The sequence below is a fragment of the Mercenaria mercenaria genome, chromosome 12, assembly GCF_021730395.1.
Source record: "Mercenaria mercenaria strain notata chromosome 12, MADL_Memer_1, whole genome shotgun sequence".
NCBI lineage: Eukaryota > Metazoa > Mollusca > Bivalvia > Venerida > Veneridae > Mercenaria > Mercenaria mercenaria.
The window spans coordinates 67,993,399-68,007,315 of NC_069372.1; the positions used below are offsets into that span (position 1 = coordinate 67,993,399).

The window sequence follows — 13,917 nt, forward strand, 5'->3', positions numbered from 1 at the left end:
TAATGTTCAGAAACGTACTTGATTTGTCATTCTTACTCATATTAGAGTCCATACAAGTGTTGTCTTGGTTAGGAGGGTTAAAATCCTGGTATTTCACTGGTCCCTCCCATCTCCAGTTCAGAATTTAAGTTTAATTGTCCTGCCTGCCAAAATTTTGAGAGAAAAAAGGTACTTTGCCACATGACCAAGATATTACCTTTGTCTCACTAAACAGATAAGGGGTCAACAAGCTGTCTAAAACTCACTACACAGATCAAGTGTCAACAAGCTGTCTAAAACTCACTACACAGATAAGGGGTCAACAAGCTGTCTAAAACTCACTACACAGATAAGGGGTCAACAAGCTGTCTAAAACTCACTACACAGATCAAGTGTCAACAAGCTGTCTAAAAGTCACTACACAGATCAAGTGTCAACAAACATGCTGATCAGCAAACTGTGTCTGTGATGACATGGTAACTATAGACTGCTAAATTTAAAATACTATTAACCCTAAATATCATGCTGGACACCATTGATTCTGCCTTTGCAACCAGTGTAGATCTTGACCTAGATTTCACTGACTGTGCTATGTAATTTTATGTTCTGTCTTTGTGCTAGATATATTTTAGGTTAATTCATTCAAAATAGACCTTTTAATGTTCATAGTTCTTTTAATCATGTCTTTCTTTTACAGCTTGTTTTACTTTGGTTCCCTATAATTTATAGGGAACAACGAAAGTAAAACAAGCTGTTTATAGTATAAATTTGTTAATACATGTACATAGTCTGTTCAAAAGCACCTAGAGTGCTTGTGTTGTATTGTTACTCCTCTTGCCGACTCAAAATATAATTGATCTTATCTACATAGCTGCAAACAAGCCACTTTATATCGTGTTTGTCGACTTGGAGAAGGCCTTCGATTTTGTACCAAGGAAAGTCCTCTGGTGGGCACTGAGGAGTCTGGGTGTTGAGGAATGGGCTGTTCGTGTCATTCAGGGTATGTACTCTGATGTAAGAAGCCGTGTATGAGTCAACGGGCAGTACAGCGAGGAGTTCGGAGTTGAAGTTGGAGTTCATCAGGGATCTGTCCTCAGTCCCCTACTTTTCATCCTCGTACTGGAGGCTCTGTCACGCGAGTTCCGCACAGGTGTGCCTTGGGAGCTCCTGTATGCAGACGACCTAGCTGTGATCGCCGATTCACTGGAGGAATGTGTCACTAAGCTGAAACCATGGAAGAATGGTATGGAAGACAAGGGTCTGAGAGTGAACATGAAGAAGACCAAGTTTATGATCTCTGGCTCTGGTCTGGATCTTCTGCGAGACTCCGGTGCTTTTCCTTGCGCGGTCTGTTGGAGTGGTGTTGGGGTAAACTCCATCGAATGTTCCAAGTGCAGACATTGGGTTCACAAGAAGTGCAGTGGCATCATTGGAAGACTGAGTGCCAATCCATCATACGTATGTCCTAGATGCTGTGGCCAGGCAAGGCCAATTGATGGTAGACCAGTCACTCAAGTAGATGTGGATGATACTCTGCTTGATGTGGAAGCCAGTTTCTGCTATCTTGGTGACATGCTGTGTGCTGGTGAAGGCTGTGAACTTGCCATCATTTCCAGATGTTGTACTGCCTGGGGAAAGTTCAAGAAACTCCTGCCAGTTCTGACTTCCAAGCATGTATCCCTCAAGACTCATGGAAAAGTGTTCAATGCCTGTGTCCGTTCTGCCCTACTGCATGGTAGTGGAACGTGGGCGCCTTCTGCTCCAGATTTACAGCGGCTCGGTCGAAACGACAGGTCAATGATCCGATGGATCTGTGGCATCAAACCCAATGACGACGTACCCATAGCAGCACTGTACGCAAAGCTGGGGTTACAGGAGGTGACAGAAGCTATTCGTACCAGACGCCTGAGGTGGTATGGCCATGTCATTCGTGCATCCTCATGCATCGACTCAATCTTGAGTATGTCCATACCAAACTCCAAAGGACGTGGGAGACCTAAAAAGACCTGGTTGGAATGTGTCAAGCGGGACTTGAAGGCTTACAACCTTGACAGCTTTGATCCACATGACAGAGAAGCATGGAGACTGGGTGTTAAACAATCTAGCCACCTGCTGCCTACCCTAGTTACTGGGACACCCGCAGCAGTCGACAGATAAACACAGGATATGATGATGAATTATCTTGATCAGCCTGTACATCTGTGCAGTCTGATCAAGATCTGCACTGTTTGCCATTCAGTCAGTATCTTTTTGGTAAGCTACCCTTTTAACAGGTACTGTCCAAATTGAAAGATTGACGAGTTCATTATAGAAATTAAGCAGTGTAAGGGTTAACTGGTTGAAAAACTAAGAAAGAAAAGTCTCAGTTGACCAAACATTCATTATTCACCATTAGTTCTACATTAGATACCTGGTTATTTTTGCATCTAAACGCATATTGATAGCTTTTGTTTCTAAATTAAGTAACAGTGTCATCTGCAGTTTCAACATACTATATTTTACACAAAAAGATAATATATTTTTCTTGTTTTAGAATTTCTTTCAAAGATAAATAATCAGAAGAGATTTTTTTCCAAAAATTACTTTTGTATGTGTTAAATAAATGCTATCAATTATATGTCTAAGGAGTAAACGAAAAGAAAATTTCCAGTATGCATAGAAATATGTCACACAATGGTATTATAATAAATAATGATGTGCAAGTGAAGTAGGTATGAAAATTTCCATACCTTGGGCTTTTAATTGTAAAAATGTATGCTTGACAGATTTTAGTGGGGGGAGTGGGGTCTATTAACCTATATGAGTACAATATGTAGTCATGTTTGCTGAGTACAACTATTGCATTATGTGCATTTGTTTCCTAGACATAATTCGTAATTTGAAAATTTTGTTTCTTCAAAAATGGAATAAGTTGCAGTAAGTACAGCTGCCATATTTGTCACAAGATTTGCTTTTTATAATGTGGGTACAGTAACTGATATTAAGGTACTGGGAAAAATTTGAGTTACGAAGAATGCAATTGTTTTTGAATTCTTTACCATTTTATTAGCGCACCTGTCACATAGTGACAGGGTGAGCTTTTGTGATCGCCCTTCGTCCGTCCGTCCGTCCACAATTTCTTGTGAACACAATAGAGACCTAATTTTGCAAGCAATTTTGATCAAACTTGAAGAAAACTTGTATTGGCATGGTATCTCGTTTTTTTTTCGAAAACTGGTTAGATCCCATCATGGGTTCTCGAGTACCGGTAATTGCCCATAAAAGGGCCAGAATTTGCTTTTTCTTGTCTGCACGATAGTGGTTTCATTTATGATTTTTTTTTTCAACCAAACTTGCACACAATTGTATCACCTTAAGATCTTGGTTCCTTTCTTGAATCAGCCAGATCCCATTATGGGCTCCAGAGTTATGGCCCCTGAAAGGGCCAAAATTAGCTATTTTGACCTTGTCTGCACAATAGCAGCTTCATTTATGATTTAAATTCAATCAAATTTGCACAAAACTTGTGTCACCATAAGATCTCGGTTCCTTTGTTGAACCGGCCAGATCCCTTAATAGGCTCCAGAGTTATGGCCCCTGAAAGGGTCAAAATTAGCTATTCTGACCTTGTCTGCACAGTAGCAGCTTCATTTATGATTTGATTTTAACCAAACTTGCACATAACTTGTATCACTCCAAGATCTTGGTTCCTTTCTTGAACTGGCCAGATTCCATTATGGGTTCCAGAGTTATGGCCCCTGATAGGGCCAGAATTAGCTATGTTGACCTTGCCTGCACAATAGCAGCTTCATTTATGATTTGAATTTAATCAAACTTGCACACAACTTGTGTCACCATAAGATCTCAGTTCCTTTCTTGAACTGGCTAGACCCCATAATGGGTTCCAGAGTTATGGCCCCTGAAATGGCCAAAATTAGCTATTTTGACCTTGTCTGCATAATAGCAGCTTCATTTATGATTTGATTTTAATCAAACTTGCACACAACTTGAATCACTCCAAGATCTTGGTTCCTTTCTTGCACCGGCCAGATCCCATTATGGGTTCCAGAGTTATGGCCCCTGAAAGGGCCAAAATTAGCTATTTTGACCTTGTTTGCAGCTTCATTTATGATTTGTTTTTAACCAAACTTGCACACAACTTGTATCACCATAAGATCTTGATTCCTTTTTATATGCCCAAAGGGACGTATTATGTTATTGCCTCGGTGTCCGTCCGTCTGTCTGTCTGTCTGTTGGATAGCAATTTCCCTTCCGCTTTGTAAGAAACCTGACACAATTGTTCATCTCATCGAAATGATGTACTGAGTGCAAGTTTTGGATGGCTCACTTCAAGGTCAAGGTCACACTTAAGGGTCAAAGGTCATATGACTTTGTTTTGTGTGTATATTGGTCTGCATTTGCGTTGCATTGCAGTGCTCTTGTTTTTATTTGGTAGATCTTTCTTTTGTTCACTTACAATAAATTTTTTTAATTACTTCCCTTTTATGTTACTATAAATAGCTTATTTAGTAACATTTTTATTTTTGACTGTAGGGAAAAACCGAGACCACTTTCCTGTGGTACAACACAGATGGTACCCCCAGTTTTTAGGTGTATTTTGACATACCTGTACCTTGTAATAATTTTCTTTTTCTTTTTGGTTACATTTCTTCCCATTCTTGTTCCTGTCCTTTGGACTTAGATATTTTTTCTGAGGACTTAGATTTATTTTTAATTTCTTCCCTTTCTTGTTCCTGTCCTTGGGCTTCATCAGTCAAAAACTTGCTTCTATCCTCCTCTGATGTAATCCTTTGAGCATGAAACTACTGGCCTGATTTTAAAATAATTTTATTTGAAGTAACTTTAAGAAAATTTTAACTATATTTTCTCATAATTCTTTTGATTGATCTTGATTATGATTTTTTGACCTTCTTGTCCTTAAGTGGTAACAGGTGAGCGATATAGGGCTATTATGGCCCTCTTGTAGATAACTTTTGACTGTTGCCGTCCCTTCCCTTGGAGGGATGACAACTATAAAATAGCAAATCATAAAATAATTCACCCCAATAGGCCAAATTTAAGTAAGGCTTCTTAAAAAACTTGCCATGCTAAAAACTTACTTGCAATATTCAAGGTGCACCCAGTTAGGACATAAGTCATTCTTTCCCCAGTTAACAAAAACAACTGATATATCAAATTTTTGCATATCTTACTCCATGACCATCAATCTGTAAATATGGCTGTTAAATATGGCATATACATGTATCTTACTTCTTTACCATCTGTGCACACTGCTGGTAAATCTTGCATACCTTACTTCATGACCATCTGTACATATTGCTGTTGAATCTTGCATGTCTTACTCCTTGACCATCTGTATATATTGCTGTTTAATTTTACACATCTTTCTCTGTTACCATCTGTACATATGGCTGTTAAATTTTGCATACCTTACTTCATGAACATCTGTACATATTGCTGTTTAATTTTACACATCTTTCTCTGTTACCATCTGTACATATGGCTGTTAAATTTTACATACCTTACTTCATGACCATCTGTACATATTGCTGTTGAATCTTGCATGTCTTACTCCTTGACCATCTGTACATATTGCTGTTTAATTTTACACATCTTTCTCTGTTACCATCTGTACATATGGCTGGTTAAATCTTGCATACCTTACTTCATGACCATCTGTACATATTGCTGTTGAATCTAGCATGTCTTACTCCTTTACCATCTGTACATATAGCTGGTAAATCTTGCATATCTTACTCTATGACCATCTGTGCATACTGCTGGTAAATCTTGCATATTTTATTCCTTTATCATCTGTACATATGGTTGGTAAATTTTGCATATCTTACTCCATGATCATCTGTGCATACTGCTTGTAAATCTTGCATATCTAACTCCATGACCATCTGTACATACTGCTGGTAAATCTTGCATATCTAACTCCATGACCATCTGTGCATACTGCTGGTAAATCTTGCATATCTTACTCCATGACCATCTCTGCATATTGCGGGTAAATCTTGCATGTCCATCTGTAGGTATAGCTGGTAAATCTTGCATATCTTATTCCATGACCATCTATATAGTTTTTACTCCTCAAGACCTGTGCTCATGATCAAGACCTATTTTCAGTTCATTTTGTAAATGCTCTGAAATACTCATTGTTGCTTGTTTTTAAGTGCTCATTTATGTTGATTGAAGATATTTTGACCGGAAAACTGAAGGTAATATAGAAAATGTTTAGAGAATTATTACTGTGTCATAAAATTAATCACTTATAGTTAACTGTTTTTGTTTTTTTATTTCAGAGATTTGCAAGCAAATATTTTACTCGGATGTATGCTTGGAAAAAGGTCATGCAAGACTTTTTGAGTGGAAATGGCATCTGCAAGTTTTGTGTCATCTTGTTGCCTTGGTAACCAGTCTATCATAATCAACAGTGACATCCCACCAAATCATGCATTGCTTGAAGAGACAGTTGTTAGTATAATCAGTTTGATTGTCTCTATTGCCAGTTTTCTGGGAACTTTTGCTCTAGTGTTACCATGGCGATCCAGACAAGTGACAACATCCAGCAGACAGACCAACTTTGCACAGGGTACTGGTGTGAACCATGTGACTAAATGTCTCATTACTGCTGGTAGCCTCGCTAATATTGGTAAGAGAATTATATGTCATTCAAATAGGTTATTAATCCCCTACAGGTGGAACACCGAAGGTGACTATAGGAATGCCCTGTCTCCGTCTGTCTGTCTGCAAATCTGGATCCTACGATAACTCAAAAAGTATTCAAGCTAGGTTGATAAAACTTAGTATATGAATAGAGAGCAATATGTAGATTATGCATGTACATGAATTATGCTTGTAGGTCAAAAGACAAGGTCACTATTGAAGGTCAAGTAAAAATTGTTTCTGCTCCATAACTTTTATATGTATTGATGGATTATCTTAGTGAGACAATGTGTCAACACATGATCTATACTTGTCGGTGAAAGGTCAAGGTCACTGTTCAAGGTCAATTGAAAATTTGTTTCTGCTCCATTAATTTCAATTGCATTGAAGGATTTTTGTAGTACTACACAGAAATTTTTCCCATGATTAGACTATGTGTCGCGCACATGACCCATGGTTGTCGGTCAAAGACACTTTTGAAGGTCAATTAAAATTGTTTTTCACCGGTAGGGGACTTCTGGCGTCCCAGTTTGGTTAAATTTTTGTATATAAGCTGGTATCTCAGTAACTACTTTTTGGAATGGATGGAAACTTCACACACTTATCCGGTTCCTTAAATCTATTTTATTTTTAGCTTGACCTTTCAAAGAATAAGTAGAGTTGTTGGACTCGCCCGTGCTTCGGCGTTTGTGTCAGCATCCCAATTTGGTCAAGTTTTTGTTTGTAAGCTGGTATTTTAGTAACCTCTAAATGGATTGATTATTCACACAATTATTCACTGTGATAAACTGACTTATATTGCACAGGTTCCATAACTCTGTTTTACTTTTACAAAATATTTGACAATTTTTGTTTAAGATTTTGCATATAATTTAAGCTCGGGTATCTCAGTACCAACTAATGGGACTGGATTGATGATCTTACATACAGTGAATAACTTTGCTTTACACTTTTTACAAAATTTTGTCCCTTTTTGAAGATTAATGTTCATTCATTAATTTCCTCTAGAGACAGATCTGAAGAATAGTTGAGCATTGCTGTCCTCCGACAGCTCTTCTTTTTTTAAGCAATTACCTAAATAGTTTGAAGAAATATGTATACTTAAAGTAGAAATAGGTTTCATATGTATGCTTATGTAAACTGGTTATTTCTTATGGTTAATAGATAGTTAACTGTGACTACTAGTTTTTACAAACACAAGTTAATATAATGTATGCACTTAAGTTACTGAAACTATTCATCATTTCATGTATTAATGGAGACAATGTGCATGTATTTATAGGTAAAGAGCACTTGTTAAGCGATTCAGATATCAAATATATTTTTCAATTTTTCTTGATATTATCTAATATTATGGAAATAATTTTTCTTTTGATCTAGTGAAATGTAGAGGAGAATCAGTGCATATTTTAAAGCCTAAGTTATAATTTATGTATGTTATTTAAAAGGAGGAAAATTTATTGCACTTCAACTGTTGCATACAACTTTCAGCAGTTTTATTAAATTTTTGTTAGTTTGGGAAACAGATGAGGGTACTCTGGTGCTAGGCATCATTTTTAGCTCGACTATTTGAAGAATAAGTAGAGCTATCCTTCTCACCACGGCGTCGGCGTCACACCTTGGTTAAGTTTTTCGTACCAGTCCACTTTTTGACAAAGTCTTTTGAGATAAAGCTTTGAAACTTTCAACACTTGTTCACCATCACCATGTCCAGTTTTAGGCAAGAGTACATAACTCCATCAAGTATTTTGGCTGAGTTATGGCCCCTTTTAACTTAGAAATCTTGGTTAAGTTTTTCGTACCAGCTCACATTTTGTGTAAAGTGTTTGACATATGACTTTGAACCGTTTATCACTTGTTTAATATAACAGTCTCTATCTGTAGACAAGAGTACATAACTCTGTCAACTATTTTGGCTGAATTATGGCACTTTTTGGACTTGGAAAAGTCCATGTTTTGTCAAAACTATTTGACATGTGGCTTTGAAAGTTTGAACAATTGTATATCATCATGATTTATATTTGTAGGCAAGAGTACATAACTCTGTCAACTATTTTGGCTGAATTATGGCCCTTTTTTGACTTGGAAATTGGTTCAGTTTCCATACAAGTCCATGTTTTGTCAAAATTATTTGACATATGGCTTTGAAACTTTGAACACTTCTTTATCATCATGATTTCCATCTGTAGGCAAGAGTACATAACTCTGTCAACTATTTTTGCTGAATTATGGCCCTTTTTGGACTTGGAAATTGGTATAATTTTTGTACAAGTTCATGTTTTGTCAAAACTATCTGACATGTGGCTTTGAAGGTTTGAACAATTGTTTATCATCATGATTGATATTTGTAGGCAAGAGTACATAACTCTGTCAACTATTTTGGCTGAATTATGGCCCTTTTTTGACTTTGAAATTGGTTCAGTTTTCGTACAAATCCATGTTTTGTCAAAACTATTTGACATATGGCTTTGAAACTTTGTACACTTGTTTATCATCATGATTTCCATCTGTAGGCAAAAGTACATAACTCAAAATAGTTAACTATTTTGGCTGAATTATGGCCCTTTTTTGACCTAGAAATTGGTTCAGTTTTCTTACAAATCCAAGTTTTGTCAAAACTATTTGACATGTGGCTTTGAAACTTTTAACACTTGTTTATCTTTAAGATTCCAATCTGTAGGCAAGAGTACATAACTCTGTCAACTATTTTGGCTAAATTATGGCCCTTTTTGGATTTGGAAATCAGTTAAGATTTCGTACCAGTCTGTGCCTTACCTGTTTGTCATAAGGCTTTGAAACTTTGACCACTTGTTTACCTTCATAATCTACTTACCTAGGACAAGGACTTTAGCTCAGTTATTGCCCTTATTTGGACATAGAAATTAGTTAGGTTTCGCATACCATTCGATATTTGGTCTATTAACTGTTTGATATATGGCTTTGAAACTTTGAACACTTGCTTACCAACATGGTCACACATTGCCATATAGTGCAAGATTTACCCAATTCCACAATGCAGGTACATTGTTTGTCTTATCTGTTCCTTTTCTTTTGTCTGAAAATCTCAGGTAATATTTTGACCCTATACTTCTGTCAATGCTTCAAATAGTCGAGCGCGCTGTCAACAGACAGCCCTTGTTAGTTTCACTGTTTGCCATTTTTGATATTTTCTGTTGTCTTCCTTTGTCAATGTCAGCTTCTGCATTGGCGTCTGTGTCAAAAAAAGTTTGGCCTCTTAGGTGACCTTACAGGACAAGCTATATAACTGCTGCTTTTATTTTGTCAAAATTTTGCCTTGTTGTAACTTAAAAGCTTTGTTAGGTTTGCATGTAAGCAGTTTTCTCAGAAATCGCTAGATGGAATGCTTTCAGACATCACATGGGCTTACTGAGGTGACCTCACAGGACAAGTTACATACTCTAGCCTTCATTTCGTCAAAATTATGCCCCTTTCTAAATTGGAAATTTTGTGAAAGTTTTGCATATAAGCTCGTTTCTATAAACTACTTCAAATGTTTTAAAATTCTACACACATGATTTGCCTCATGGAATGACCTCACAGATCAGGTTTCATTACTCTTGCTTACATTTTTGCTATATTATGATACGTCCCTTTTTAGTTCAAATTTTAGTGGAAGTTTTTCATGTTAGCAGTTTACTTGTATTGCTTTCAAAGTATTCATAACTTTTCGCCTTCATCAAAGTCTGAGCCAGGTTCCATAATTCCAGGTTAAGTTTGAGGGATTTGTTTCCTTAATAAACTGACTATTGTAAATGGAGTATGCCCCAGCTGAAAAAGTATGTTTTTTTCCCCAAATGGATGGCAAAAAATTCTCCAAATTCAGTTGACAAAAAAAATAAATAAATGAAAGGTTATATTGTATCAAAATCCTGCAATTGAAAACCTTAATATAACATTTTTTTATGAGAATCTTTATTAAAAGATATTCTATCACTGCCAGATATTTCTTGCAGCAAAAAACACAAAGAGTGTACACCACATACCTTGTGATGATGCTGATGATAAAATGTAGTTTACTTTCAAAACAATTTGTAAACTTCTGTTAATTTAAAGTGGAGTATGAAAGTGTTCTAGATCAAGTTTTAAACTGGGTCATCTGAGTCAAAACTAGGTATGTTTATAGAAAGAAACTTTTAAGGTCTTGTTACTTCATAGGCAAAATTTTCTACCCAATCTGCTTGAAACCTGATCATAGTGTTTGTCTTAGAAATGAAATCTTAGACTAGATCAAGTCTGAAATTGGGTCGTCTTGTCAAACGCTAGATGATAGATCCCAAGGTCAATCCATAGAGAAACCTTGCTAACATTCTAGAGGCCACAATTTCTACATGAAGTCTTTCAAGAATGTTTATCTTCATGAAATCTAATTCATGTTTGAAAATGCTGGCTATATACACAAATTTAAGCGATACAGGGCCTTCATGGCACTCTTGTCTAGAATCTTTGAGATTTACTGATGTCATTTTTCTTAGAATAAGCCTAGCTGTTTATACTAAAGCCTATAACATGAGTCAGAAACTCTTTCATTGACTCTGAACTTAATGTGCCTGTGTTACTATTTGTTAGGTCTGATTGTGAGATCCAGTGTGTGGCTAGGTAAATATTACCCCCCACCAGATGATTCAACCTACCAGGATGGAAAACACATTTTCTGCATCATTTCTACAGTAAGTACTATCTTCAGACCATATAATTATAGGCAAGTTTTAAACTGATAATTGTTTGGAGACTAACTGACAGAGTAAAGACATTGATGTTGTTAATAACAATTTTCTCTTGAGGTACTCCAAAATGTCTCCACTAGACTATTACATGCATGTTTCTAGGACTGAGTTCAGACCATATTTGCCAACTTCCATATGGGTATCAGACATATAGAAATTATGGAAAATGCCAGTTATTTTGACGATTCCGAAATCAAAGGAAAATTACTGCTTATTGTACTGTTTCTGTTTGAATATAATATTATTAAGATTCATTCATGCATTCATACATGTACATGAATAAATAGGATAAGTTTGTTCTTTCATTTCAGCTATGGGTGCAATATTTCTTTCTGAGTGTTATATTTTGGCACTTGGTCTATGGACTTGAGACTTTTATGACCAGTAACAGTAAAAGGAGGTAGGTTTTATTCAAGACTGGCTCACTTTATCTAAATAGTGTCATACATGAAGTTAATCTTAAAATCATACAGTTCAAATTAGAAATTGACAACACTTTAAGAAAAAATTGACAAACTCTAAAGAATTAACAGCATTTTAAAAAGAAAATTTAACTTACAAAATTCAAGAAGAAATTGATAACATTTTAAGAAATTAACAATATTTTAAGAGCAACATGAAACAGGATTAAAGCATTTAATAAAGTTTTAGCAAAATGTTAAAGATTTTAGGATAAGAGTAAGGTCATAAGTTACAAATCTAAATTCAAAGTTGTCAGTCCATCATTTGGTAATGACAACAATTGTATCATAATTTAAAACACAGGAATAACTTTTCTCGTGTTTATGCAGGAACTAGAAACTGGTATATTGTAATATAGATATCCAAAATATTTTACTTATATTTGCTATTTGTGTTGTCATGACAAACAGAATTTGAAAACACCCATGCACCATGGCATAAGAAAGGAGTGGATCTTTGTGAAAAGTGATGAAATCAAATAAACGTAAAATTAAATTTCAGGAAAATGTTTTCCAAAAGTCTGAGATTGTTTCATACAATTATAATGTCATATTTGTAATTTAACATAGATAACATGAAATGATCATTATATCTAAAAATGCATACAGCGACAGAAGCATTGTGTCTTTTGAAGAAGTGAAGACACCTTTTTAAAAAAAATTCGGATTTGAAAAGCAAATCTTGCCCACCCCACACCCCCCTTGAAAATTTAGTTGGATTAATTCCAACTTTATACAGGTTTCTTCATGGATCTGACGAAATCATGATAACCGTCATTGACCTCTAGAAACGTAGCCAAAAACTGTACAATGTGATGTGCTTTTTACAAACTGTACTGTGATATTTATTTACTTCAGCTATTCATGATTTTGTATATAAATTTGAAATAATGCATCAACAAAAAATGATGATCTTTGCAGATACAGACTTACCTGTATTAAGGAGTCAATCAAGGGAATGACACAGTCTGACTGTTTACAGGAGGTGACTGCTTAAGACAAGTTGAATTTAAATGTAAATTTGGAAGTTAGCTAATTAGCTACCCAGTATGACAATGTCATCTCTATTGTCCTGTCCATTTATGAAAGGATTATGAAAATATGTAAAACTGTAACATTTCAGCTCGTTGTGTCTGCAGTATTTCCTTGGATGGGTTGTTCCTGCTGCTCTATGTGCACTGGCTGCTGTTCTGGCATACCAGCCAAGTTTAGACAAGTAAGACTTGTTTCCATAAAATAATGAAATATTCATGATATTGTAGACAGTACATTGCCATAGTACGCAAAGACAAGTGAACAGAGAATAAACACACCAGTGAATGCTGTGAAGTCATTTATATTTGTTGTCATGAAAGTTTATAGTCTAGACCAGAATGGCTCCTTTTCAGCTCGACTTTTCAAAGAAAATGTAGAGCTATTGCACTCGCCCCGGCGTCGGCTAGGCGTCTGTGTTGGTTAAAGTTTTTGATAAAGTCAAATATCTCTGTTACTATCAAAGCTATTGACTTGAAACTTAAAATGGTTATTTACTATCAAAGTCTTCACCAGGAGAAACCATCCCCATAACTCTGGTTTGAATTGTGACAGAATTATGCCCCTTTTTAACTTAGAATTTTTGGTTAAAGTTTTTGATAAAGTAAAATATCTCTGTTACTGTCAAAGCTATTGACTTGAAACTTAAAATACTTATTTACCATCAAAATCTACACCAGGAGAAACAATCCCCATAACTCTGATTGAATTTTGACAGAATTATGCCCCTTTTTAACTTAGAATTTCTTGTTAAATTTTTGATAAAGTCAAATCAAATATCTCTGTTACTATCAAAGCTTTTGACTTGAAACTTAAAATAATTATTTACCATCAAAGTCTACACCAGGAGAAACAATCCCCATAACTCTGATTTGAATTTTGACAGAATTATGCCCCTTTTCAACTTAGAATTTAAAAAAAAAAATATTTTGATAAAGTCAAATATCTCTGTTACTATTAAAGCTTTTGACTTGAAACTCAAAATAGTTATTTTCTATCAAAGTCTACACCAGGAGACACAATTCCCA

At 35.6% G+C, this 13,917-nt stretch overlaps 1 protein-coding gene across 2 annotated transcripts in view; it reads left to right on the forward strand.

Annotated features, from left to right (window-relative positions):
• LOC123534530 (G-protein coupled receptor 143-like) overlaps window positions 1–13,917 on the forward strand; it is a 33,737-nt gene that overhangs the window by 1,644 nt on the left and 18,176 nt on the right. The window contains exons 2-6 of one of the 2 annotated variants that reach the window (XM_053520280.1): window positions 215–455; window positions 6,288–6,637; window positions 11,239–11,339; window positions 11,708–11,796; window positions 12,981–13,073. In XM_053520280.1, the coding sequence (XP_053376255.1) occupies window positions 6,358–6,637; window positions 11,239–11,339; window positions 11,708–11,796; window positions 12,981–13,073 (563 nt within the window). In that variant the 5' untranslated portion in view covers window positions 215–455; window positions 6,288–6,357. The remainder of the gene's footprint in view (window positions 1–214; window positions 456–6,287; window positions 6,638–11,238; window positions 11,340–11,707; window positions 11,797–12,980; window positions 13,074–13,917) is intronic. The other variant, XM_053520281.1, reaches the window with a different exon arrangement.